General features: G+C 34.6%; 1 protein-coding gene across 5 annotated transcripts in view; it reads left to right on the forward strand.

The window, feature by feature from the left end:
• Nucleotides 1–12,218, forward strand: part of NAA16 (N-alpha-acetyltransferase 16, NatA auxiliary subunit) — a 69,628-nt gene that overhangs the window by 21,582 nt on the left and 35,828 nt on the right. For 2 of the 5 annotated variants that reach the window (XR_006889120.1, XM_046664755.1), the window contains exons 7-10: nt 2,686–2,805; nt 4,143–4,169; nt 5,749–5,844; nt 11,645–11,751. Coding sequence is in view for 4 of the 5 variants with exons in the window: in XM_046664755.1 (XP_046520711.1) it covers nt 2,686–2,805; nt 4,143–4,169; nt 5,749–5,844; nt 11,645–11,751 (350 nt within the window). In the remaining variant the exon portion in view is untranslated. The remainder of the gene's footprint in view (nt 1–2,685; nt 2,806–4,142; nt 4,170–5,748; nt 5,845–11,644; nt 11,752–12,218) is intronic. The other 3 variants (XM_046664756.1, XM_046664757.1, XM_046664758.1) reach the window with 3 other exon arrangements.

Below are 12,218 nucleotides of genomic sequence, written 5' to 3' on the forward strand. Positions count from 1 at the left end.
ACTAAATTAATAATTAGTTTAAAACTAAAGTTTCATACATTTGTAGGACTTCTAAAGCTTAATAAAAATAACTAACATTTATTTACTCTTACTGTATATCAGAGTATGGCAATTGCTTAAACTAGTTTATTTCATTTAATTTTGTAACACTTGTGATGTGGGTGTTATTTATTATCTTCATTTTATAGTTGCGGAGACTAAAGCTTGAGAGAGGTTAAGGACTTGGCCAGAGTCCCTTAGCCTTTTAGGAGGGAGAGTTAATTTCTAAACACATCTTTCTGACTTCAGAGCCCTTCTTTTTTAATTTAAATAGACTTTATTTTTTAGATCAGTTTTAGGTTCACAGCAAAGTTGAGTGGAAGGTACAGAGATTTCCCATATACCCTCTATCGCCACCTGTGCACAACCTCCCTCACTGTGACATCCTCCATCAGAGTGGGACGTTTGTTACAATCAGTGAACCTGTGTTGACACCTTATAATCACCCAAAGTCTGTAGTTTACATTAGGGTTCACTCTTGGTGTTGTACATCTCTAGGTTTTGACAAATGTATAATGACATATATCCACCATTATAGTGTCTTACAGAGTAGTTTTCACTGCCATGAAAGTCCTCTGTGCTCTGCCTGTTTGTTTCTCCCTGCCCTCAACCCCTGGCAACCACTGATCTTCTGCCATCTCCATAGTTGTGCCTTTTCCAGAATGTCGTATGGTTGGGATCATACAGTATGCAGCCTTTTCAGATTGGCTTCTTTCACTTAGTAAGATGCATTTAATGTTCCTCCATGTCTTTTCATGAATCCTTTTAAGTGCTATCTTCTACTCTTATTGTTAATGTATAGCAACTGACTGGTTTAATTTTTATTGTAAGTAATATAACAATATTGAATACAACAATGTTTTTCAAACTCTTGGTAAAATGTGGACAAATTATTTTAATGTTTTGGTTTCTGTTTTGTTCCACTACCTGTACTTGATGGGAGCGAAGACAAAAGGCTATTATTTTTATGTTCTGATGTATTATTGCTATTTCCTGATTAAATCTTAACTCTCAGGCTGCTGTTTCTCTCTTGTAGCATCAATAGGGAATGCTGTGATTAAAAAGTAGATGTGATGAAGGGAGATCAATTCTAGTTACAAACACTCTGCAAGTTGCACCATAGCCACATCCATCTGTATGTTGCAAGGGAGGGTAATTTAGGGGCTGTCAATTCGAATATAAAGACAATGCTCTATATTCGCTTGTAGAGACAAGTTATGGTATTTTTATTTTTTCAGTGAACTTTGCAGGCCCAGAGGCCTTTTATATTTATACATTTTTGTCTTTTGTAGTCATTAGCATATTAAGATCCTTTAAAAAACTTTTAACATAAAGTTAGAGTTTCACTTACTTTGTTAATATGAAAGTGTACTTATTTATCCTGTATGTTGTTCTAGTAATAACCTTTGCTTGTGGTGGCAGCAGGTCACAGAGCTTTTCGGAATTGAAATATATACTGTTATCTATTATGTTTAGGGTAAGGGTAAAAATTGGACTAGCCAGAAGTTAATTGTGGAGGAATGGGACACGTGCATAGTTTTAAGCAGCGGATGTTTATGTACATTGTTTTGTGCCAAGCGCACTGTGCCAACCACTTGAAGTAAATTATTTCGGTTGATTATCACAAAAGCAGACTGAGGTAGTTGATATTTTATGGGTTAGGAAATAGACATTGGAAATTTGTGGTTTGCTCAAGGTCACAAAGCTAGAAAGTGGTAAAACTGGTAATTACGCCTAGTTAGTCGTACTCTAAAGCCTGAGTAATATATAAATGTATAAATAGTAAAATATTAGTATATAATGACCACTATAATATGCTGCCTCCTCTAGGATGATGAAAGCTAAAATAGTATGACTGAAGACATCTCAAAGGGTTTTTTGTCTGAAATAGATTCTTTGGGGAATGTGAAATCTTAGATATGATATATCTTAGATATGATATATCTCTATATCTGAGATATGTTCTTTTTTGAGACTCTCCCTTTTATCTTGGATTAGGTATGCTTTCCATTTTATCTGAGAAATTTAGATTTTCACTTCCTGTACCCACTTTCAATTTGTATGGCTTAGTAGAAGGAATTGAATCTTAGAGGTGGCGCATGTGTGAGCATTGTGTGTGTGGTTTTTGCTGTGGAGTGGCCTTTAGTGTTACTGTCTTACTGAGTTAAACTTCTCCAGTTTTAGTCACTGAAAAGGAAACTACGAGGGTTTATTGGGGAATTGTTTAATATATGAATTAATCAGGAAAAGTACTTGCAAATGGTGAAGTACGAAGGTAGGGCTGTGTGGTTATAATTATTTACCTATCTGTATAGGGTGTCTTTATCTTAAAGGGTACATAAAAATGTGTATAGTGTAAAGATTTTTACAAACAAATTAATAGCTTATATGTATATTTGGGGTGTGGGAGGAAGCCAAAAATGAATATTAGTATAGTAGAATATGTAAATGAAGGTTCATTTCTGAAGGCAAGCTGTGAATTAATCTATGTTTAGTTGTATGAACTGCAACATGCCCCAAAGGGGAGGACATACGGTTTTGTCTTTCATAAACACATATTAGCTAATAACACTTAGTGAAATCTGTGGGATCAGGAAGGTATTTAATGTTTGAGTAAAATGAATGTGACTTTAAACTTAATTTTAGGGGAAATGCTGTTGAAATTGGGAAGATTAAAAGAAGCCAGTGAAGTATTCAAAAACTTAATTGATCGGAATGCAGAAAATTGGTGTTATTATGAAGGCTTGGAAAAAGCTCTGCAACTTAGTATGTAATTTTTCTCCTCTACCTTCTCTTAACTAGTGCTTGAAGTACAATAAAATGTAAAGTTGTAATAATATTTCAAGACAAATACATTTTTAGCATTAGCATCCATTTTTCCATTTAGGAAATATACAGGTTAGACATGAGAGTGAAAGTGAATTCCAATATTTATACTTAAGTGGTAAATGCTTACAGATAATTTTAAGTTCCTTGGCCTCTTAAAACATTACCGATTTAGACTAACTAGAGAGATGGAGAAGAAAATGAGCATTCCCTTTCTGGGAAACATCCTAATTATTTAATATTTTTGAATAATTAGAGGGGCCAGCCCAGGAACGTAGAGATGGGGTTTGTGCGCTCTGCTTTGGTGGCCTGGGGTTTGCAGGTTCAGAGCCTGGGTGTGGACCTACATACTACTCATTGAGCCATGCTGTGGTGGCATCCCATATACAAGATAGAGGAGGATTGGCACAGATGTTAGCTCAGGGACAATCTTCCTCATGCAAAAAGAGGAAGATTGGTAACAGATGTTAGTTCAGGGCCAATCTTCCTTACCAGAAAAAAAGAATTAGAGGTCTGTTACCCTCAACCTCTAAACATAAGAATTGGGCCAAAGAAATTTTGCTGAGGATATGTAGTATATATAGCATCAGCATAAAAATTATTCTCTTAATTTCAAACTAGGCTAATTTTATGTAGAGCAAAATGTTATATATTTTCTTTTGAAATTAGATAATCTTGACCCTTTTCAGAAATCTAGAGTATTATTCTAGATTTTCCCTAATATTTTCATAATTAAATGTTATTAGAAGCTGTTAATATTCCAAAAATTACATTTACTCATCGCTAAGTATATGGCTGAAATAATTATGAAACTATGACTCAAAGGTATTGAAACAGCAGAATTTTTAAATTTAAAAAGTATGGTAAATAGGTAGCTACCCATATTCATTTATAGTAATATAGCTATGAGAAACATCTATTTGTTGTATCCTAATGACTGTTACAAATTAACCCAGGTTTTCTGTTTGTATTTCAAATTTAATATCACAAATTACTAAATTTTCTTCTTAAATATTTTTAAGAAAATGATGATAATTAAAATATTAGATCAGTAATCTGTTTTTTAAAAAATACAGGACACAAATCATATGTCTGAAGGTTGGAAATGTGAGATAGCTATGATTTTCCTTTAAACTACTGATTACTGATGTGCAGTTAATAATACAGATTTTTGAAATGTTTTAGTGAAATGAATGTAAGATGTTCCAAATGTCAGGATCCATGCTTACTGTACATTGTATTGTTTACAAAACTAATTGCATTACTTATCTTTTTAGGTTCCTTAGGACCTTTTCTCCCCCATGGTAAGTTCTGGAGCTCCAAATTATGACTTCAAATAGGGCATTGAAATGGGTTGGTTTTGTCTTAATGTTAATTTAACTGCATTTATAAGACCTGTTATATATGGAATAGTGGAGAAATTTTTTTTTGTATTTATAGTTTGTCATTCTCTAGATTAGGCAGAAAGATGAGAACTGCTTTTTTTAAATATGCAATAGCCTTCTTGTAAATTTTAGTATAAGGGTCCTTAATATTTCATGAAGTCTCCAAATCGTTAACAGAAGGTGAAAATTACTTTTTACATATCCCAGTTTTTAAAATCCAACCACATTGGAGCTCCAAAGCATATTATTGGGGGAAGGAAGGAGTCTAAACAAAATCAGACTTTACCGTTTAAAGTGCGGCGTTTATAATCTCGATACTGAACACTGCATTTACTATGCAGATACCTTGATTGCTAGCACCAAGGGTTATTCTTAAATTAATTATATTTCTGTGGTCTGAATCAAAATCCACTTAAAACCTTATAGTTTTAAAACAGGTTTGTTTGCTTTTTCTTAAAATTCTGCTGTAAGTGGTCTTTATTGCTTATATAAAATAATGCATATAATCTCTCTCTGTAAATTTTGCAGGATATTATTTTAGAATAATGAGTTAGACCCAGATCCTATTCGGCAAATTGCTATTGCAGAGTATCATGTAGTTTATATATAGATTCTCTGTTTAGTACTATAAAATCAGGTTGCTCTTGGCAGGGAAGATACAACTTTCCGTTAGAAATGTATTTTATATCGTTTTATTTGGGAGAAATAATTGCCACTTTAAACAGTCTGTACAAATGGGGTTCTTTATAATGGAGTTTCATTGAAGATTTTAAGTGTGAAAACTACCTTAGAAATTTAGTTAATCTCTTTAAAATATAAAACGTTTGCATTCATGATCCTAAAATTGTTGCTTCTTTAAGCTTAATCAACAGGCGTTATAGATTTTTGTATTGATATATGTAGGCTCTGTTGGGTTAGAGGGTTTACGTAAGATATGTTATAAAGGAACATTTTTCTTAATAAGATTTTATTTTTCCTTTTTCTCCCCAAAGCTTCCAGGTACATAGTTGTATATATTTTAGTTGTGAGTCCTTCTAGTTGTGCATGTGGGATGCCACCTCAGCATGGCTTGATGAGTGGTGCCGTGTCTGCGCCCAGGATCCAAACCGGTGAAACCCTGGGCCGCCAAAGCGGAGCGCACAAACTTAACCACTCCCCATGGGGCTGGTCCCCAGGAACATTTTCTCTTTCATGGGTTGTGCCCTAGAGAATATAAGAGAAGGGCAGTGTGTCTGTGTGTCTTGTGTGTATATCATTTGAGTTGGATGTAGAATCTGTGTTGGTGAAAGAAGTTTTGAATTTCTCCAGAGACTGGGTTTAAAATGGTAATTTACTTGTTATTTCACTACCACAGAGTTAATGTCATTCTTACCGAAATTGAGAGCAGCTTTAATATTGATAATGCAATATTTGTATCATAATTTTTAAAGTTAATTAGCATTTTATTGTAGGTAAGACTTTTTATGCTTTGATTCTCATACATATTTACTGATACTAGGCACTTTAGAAGAGAGGCTTCAAATTTATGAAGAAATTAGTAAGCAGCACCCCAGAGCAATTTCACCTAGAAGATTACCTTTGAATCTTGTCCCAGGTAATATTAGGATATCTTTGTAACACTAATAATTATTTGTTGAAATTACTCAACACCATTCACATTTTAAAAACTTGTTTCTGGTATAGAGTTTACATTTACACCACTCTTGTGGGTGGGAATGATCAGTTGTGAATTTATTATGTATATGTTCATAAGAGTGTTCAGTATATGCCTATATGTTGGTTTTTTTTTTTTTTCTTCTCCCCAAAGCCCGCCAGCACATGGTTGTATATTCTAGTTGTAGGTCCTTCTGGTTGTGCTATGTGCGCACCCAGGATCCGAACATGTGAAACCCTGGGCCACCAAAGCAGAGCGTGCGAACTTAACCACTCGGCCATGGGGCCGGCCCCTATGTGTTGGTTTTAAGTATCAGAAATTATCTGTACAAAATTGTTTTTCTTTAGTGACTTTAAAAATTAAACACCATATTTAGAAGGTAAATTAAATTCCCTAGAATTTAATGACAAATTATATGTGAGATATTACGATTTAGTGGTAGAAGTTTTGTAGTTTTGAATCTTTTTTTAGAGCATAAATTCAAGGAAAGAGTTGTGAGCTCTTTATGCCCGCTGCACTATTTAAGAACATCGCCATTCCCTTTGAAGGCCCCCTCTCTTCTCAGAGTTGACCACTTTACTGAAATCTGCTTTTTACCATGCTATTATTTTTGTAGCGCTCCATGTGTTTTTTTATTCCTAGAAACAAAAACAAAAAAACCCCTGCTTTTGTACTTTTATGTAAATTGGAGTACTATGGTATGTGTTCTGTGATTTGCTTTTATTGATCAATAGTATATTCATGACCTTGATCCAAGTTGTTGCATGTAGCTGAACTCGTTCACTTTTGGACTGTATAGGAGCTAAAGAGTATATTAGCTCTTCAGATAGTTAATATCTTTGATGATTTTATAGAAAATTGTGCCATTTTTCTTAAAATTGTCTTTATCTTTAGTTGAAAGTACTATAGATTATGTATTACTTATTGGGACTTCTGGCATGTCTTTTGATACAAGTCAGACCCTAGAAAACTGATATAACTTAAAAATCTAGGCATGGGGTGAGCAGGGAGTATATTTTCTAATGAATTCTCATTTACAATGGAAATGTTTGTTTAAACAATTGTCTTCTAATTTTCTTTTTATCAAAAGATTCATGAAAATTGAAAGTTTTTAGTTGACTAACTTTTAAAATATATGAAAAGTCTCTTAGAAATGTATTGGATTAGAAGCAGATACAAATTTATTTTAAAAATTCATTTTCCACCAGTGCCTTCTGATCTTCTCTTGTTTGGCTTTGTGAAAGACTGAGAGCAGATCCCCTAATGTCTTCTGGGGACCATTACGTCTAAGTGGATGTTAATAGGCTGGAGGAGGAGGGTGCTGGTGGACCCAGGTGTTCGTCAGTTCCCTGACTTTGGGAGGCTTTGGTTTAAACGTGATCAGTCAGGTTTCTGCAGGACTTCCCAGAACCTGTAATAGATGCATCGTGAATTTCCAAGACAGGCTGTGTTGTGCAGGGAGGAGTGTTTCCCTAGAAAAGTGTTTTATGGAAGGTGCTTGGGCTCACATTTCTATATCTCCTTTTTTTGTAAAATAACAGCTTTTTGAAATACAATTCACATACCATAAAATTCACTTGGTAAAGTGTGTAACTTAGCGTTTTCGTATATTCGTGGAATCGTGCAACCATCCTCACTATCTGGTTTCAGAAAATTTTCATCACTCTGAAAAGAAACCTCACACCCATTAGCAGTGACTCCCACTCCCCCGCCCCCTGTCCCCCACCTGCACCAGGCAACCACTAATCTACTGTCTGTACCTATGGATTTGCCTGTTTTGGACATTTCATATAAATGGAATTATACCATAGGTAGCCTTTTGTGTCTGACTTTTTTTTTTTAATCTGTCTCAGGATATGTCTTGTGTTTCACAATGTGACTGGAGATATTCGCTTAGTTTGGAGCTTTCAAATGCATTCATGTGCCTCTTAAGGAAAAGAAAGAAACTTCATTTAACTTTAAGATTACAGACAAGACTTCTTAGTTCTTTTATTCCTTTATGGAACATGGAACTTCAAATTTACCCTGCCTGGATTTATGTTCATAGTCGCTAAAGTTTTCTAAAAGCCCTCAGTACATGATAGGAAATACATTTTTACTGAAAGATAACTTAGAATCAACTATTGATTTTAAAGCACAATTTAGGTTAAAGTGGAATCTGTGTGGACTTTGTGGGACATTCTGGCTTTGAAATGCTAAAGGGATCTTTTTACAGAATAGGTCTCACTTGAGGGGGCTGATGGCATGGGTTCAAGGTCAACATCACTGTGAGGTACTAACATACATGTATTTACAGAGCTCCAGTGAGCCTGTATAAAATCGTGCAAATACTTGTACTTGTGCAAAAGCTGAATACTTCATGAAGTTTTTTTGCCTGTCTAGAAATATTTTTTTGTGTAATAGGAAAGGTATCTTGGCATTATCAAAAGCACTAAGGTCTTTTTCAAGAAACATGATGGAACTTGAGAATGCAAGATGAGTTTTGAAAAGGGCTTTCTAGTTTTTGGTTAAAAAGGTTTATTATCTACAGAGTAGTGAACACAGCAGAAGTCCTGGGGAGATTCTCTAGCAGCCTAAAATATTAAGTGCTGTGCAGATAATGCAGGGATACAGGTACTTCTCAAAATAACTATCTGATTCATCGTGTTCTCTTAGTCTTCACTGACCAAGGGAGGAGGGAGAGGGAAGGAGATAATCCAGTGTATTAAACATAGAATGCTAATCAAATTTTGCTCCATTATTTTATTTTTGTTTCTTTGGATTATTTTTTTTTTTATTTTTTAGTGAGGTAGACTTACACAATGTTATATGTCACTCATAAGGTGTACAACATACTGATTTGATCCATTTATATATTGCAATGTTATTACCACCCCAGTGTTAGCTGACACCTCCGTCAGGTCACATAATTATCATTTCTTTTTTGTAGTGAGGACATGCTCCGATATTTAGAATAAATTTCCAGTGAGTCAGATACAGTGTGATCTTGCTGTTTATGTTCATTATTTTAGCAATGAATTTTGAGACATCAGTTTTGTGTGAATCTATGCTACACATCTGGAGAAGAATTAGCATAGCATCTGTGTAGTCAGATAACCTGTTTTGTAAGCTGTAATACTGAACAGACACATAATGATTGATGGTCTTTTTACCCCCCAAAGGAAAGACTATGGGAGTACTAAAGAATTGTTTAACAATAACTAGGAAGAAGGGAGGTTATTTGTTTCGTGAAAGAGTTTTTCTTATACCTAAAGAAAACGTTGTGAGATGTGTAAATAGTAAGTAATTTCGGGGTATAGTGTGGACTGAGCAGTTGAGTAACTGAATGTAGGCTTCTTGTTTAGATAGTACATTTATACAGTTCCAGGTAAAGGGATACAAAAGAGTTTTAAAGTGAAAGATCTTTTTTCTGTCTCTGTCCGCTGGCCACCAAGTTTACTTCTCTAGAGACAGCCATTGTTATCAGTAGATGGTGTGTTCTTCCAGAAATACATTGTGCATATACAAACAAAAATGCGTTTGGGGAGTTTGTGCATAGTTTGCTTTTTTCCTCCCCTTTCTGTACGAAGGTGTTGACATAGATTGCTCTGCACCTGCTTTTCCTTTTCACTTAACTGGAATTCAGTGTCTAGAGTTCAGTGCTGTCAGCAGGTAGGAGCTTCCTCATTTGTTCTTGGAGCTGTCCAGTCTAAGTGACAGTTTAGTGAGAGGAGAGGCTTTCAGTATTGTGGATAATTGAGAGTTGAGTATATTGTCTTTTAAATAAAATCTACCAGTATGATCTGAATAGACTGAGAAAGTTGACCAAGAAGAGGAGCCCAAAGTAAAGATAAAATGTAAGGTCCTGACATGAAGATAAAATGCTTGTTTTCTCAGTAGATGATAGCAAAAGATTCTTACCTGTAGAAATACAATAGCTGTCAGATAATCAAGACATCTGTTGAGTGGTTACCGTGTGCCAGGCACTCTGCTTCCTGCTATATGCTACCAGCTTGTTTGAGCCATATAAGAGTACTTTAGAGGCTGATGATAGTATCCTCATCTTAGGGTGGAGAAAGGTTTTTAGTGGACAAGTTATTTTGCCCAACGTCACATACAAAGTAAGTGGAGGTTTATGCATTCCCCTAAGTAACCTGTGATTTTTGAAAGATCATGTACAAAGTATACCAAGACAACACAAATCTTCACTCTGAGTTAAATACACATCATTACTTCCTTAAAAATCAAAATTAGTTTCAGAGGTCAAATCTTTCCAGCACTTCCTCTGATACAAAGCTGAGAGATTATCTGAAATCAGTCTTTATAATAGAGTTAACAAATGTTGAACCTGTTTTTATATTTGATAAATTTTCTACTCAATAAAATTTAAATTTCTCTTTCAAATTTTTATGACATCTAATTTTATTGAGTATGCATGTTTTGTTCAACACTGTCAGTCACAACAAATAAAAACAAACACTTTGGGTTGCTTGGTTTTTAGTGAAGTGTTGTGATTCATAAAGAAACCTTAAGAGGTCATTTTGGTAGTCTTACTTCAGGTTAACATTCATGACATATCTTTTTTTAAGTGAGTGGGCAAATCCATGTCATTATATATTAACTATTACTGTCAAAAAGTTCATTTATCTGAGTTAGAACCTTTGTATTTAAAATTAAAATTTTTTCAATTTTTTTCTGCTTTCAAAAAATGACACCAAAATTTTTTGGTAAAGATGTAAGAATAATAATTATTTACTGATGTTGCAAATAGGGTATTTATTTATTTATATTTTTTTGGTGGGAAAGATTAGCCGTGAGCTAACATCTGTTACCAGTCTTCCTTTTTTTTCGCTTGAGGAAGATTAGCCCTGAGGTAACATGTGTGCCAGTCTTCCTCTATTTTGTATGTGGGTTGCTGCCTCAGCATGGCTGACGAGTGGTGTAGGGCTGGGTCCAGGATGCCGACCTGTGAACCCAGGCCGCGGAAACTGAGTACACCGAGAACTTAACCACTACACCACAGGGCCAGTCCCAGGGTATTTGTTTTAATTCTGATGTTAGAATGTTCCAGGGCTCTGTCTAGTGTCTAACACATGTTGTTTTGCTTATTGTCTATCTCACTCACTAGAGTGTTAGGTTCCATGAGGGCAGGATTTAAAAAAAAAAATTGGTTTTAATCACTGCTATCTCTGTACTACCTGGAACAGTGCCTGGCACATGCGTAGGTGCTGGATAGATGATTGTGGGATGAATGAATGTTGAAGTAAATTGCTAGTTGATTTGGAAAACATTTGTAAATACCACTTTAGGGTTTAAAAAGATATTTTGGCTGCTACTTGAATGTGGTGCTGATTGCAGTAGAATCTTTCTGTAGTCTGCAGAGTGCTTTATGAGTTGTCTGCAGACAGGACTGAGTCTGTGCTGGTCAGTGACATTGGGACAGATACTTGCTGTGGGACTGTTCACAATGGATAGTAGGTTACCTTTACTCAAAGCTGTGCAGTCATCTTGTTTACCTATCTTTCGAAGTGTTCCTTGAAGATAATTTGAACCTAGATCTAGGGAAAAAATGTAGTTGCCAACTGAGATATTTGGTGTTATACTCCTTATTGGTAACAAACAAGAAATAATGCTGAGTTTTTGGGTTTAAAATTGGAGAGGGGGATCATTGTTTTTGAGGGAGTTTTATCTTTGTTTATAAAGTCGTTTTGAAAACCGTTTACATTAATTGAAGTATAACAAGGTATACTTTTGTTTCCAGGTGAAAAATTTAGAGACCTGATCGATAAGTTCCTGAGGGTTAACTTCAGTAAAGGCTGCCCACCCTTGTTTACTACTTTGAAATCTTTATATTACAATACAGAAAAGGTAAAATTTGGTCTTTATTCTATTTTGTTATATTCTTTTTACTAACTTAATTATTATAGAAAGATTTCCATGTGAAGAATATGCTATGATTTAATTATTTTCTCCATTCTAGTAATGTTAATCACCTTAGTCTAATAATAAACTGAAATTATATGCATATGGTATAAGTACTATCACAGGAAATGTCAATCTGTGAGATTTCCAAGAGTGTAAAGGCTTTCTAAAAGCATTAAGATGAAAAAAGTTGTTTTTAATGGCTATACTTTTCTAGTGGGATTTTAAATTTGACGTATTGTCACCAGAGGTCTATATTTAACTAGTTCATGATTAACTATCTATTATTTTATAGTATGATAGTGGATTTTTTAATTTGTTATGCGTGCTTTTAAAGTTAGAGCATGGATAATTGAGTTAGTGCACCAGTAAAATGTCATTTAGTACTATTACTTTTAACAAATAGGCTACAT

This window comes from Equus quagga, chromosome 6, assembly GCF_021613505.1.
Source record: "Equus quagga isolate Etosha38 chromosome 6, UCLA_HA_Equagga_1.0, whole genome shotgun sequence".
NCBI lineage: Eukaryota > Metazoa > Chordata > Mammalia > Perissodactyla > Equidae > Equus > Equus quagga.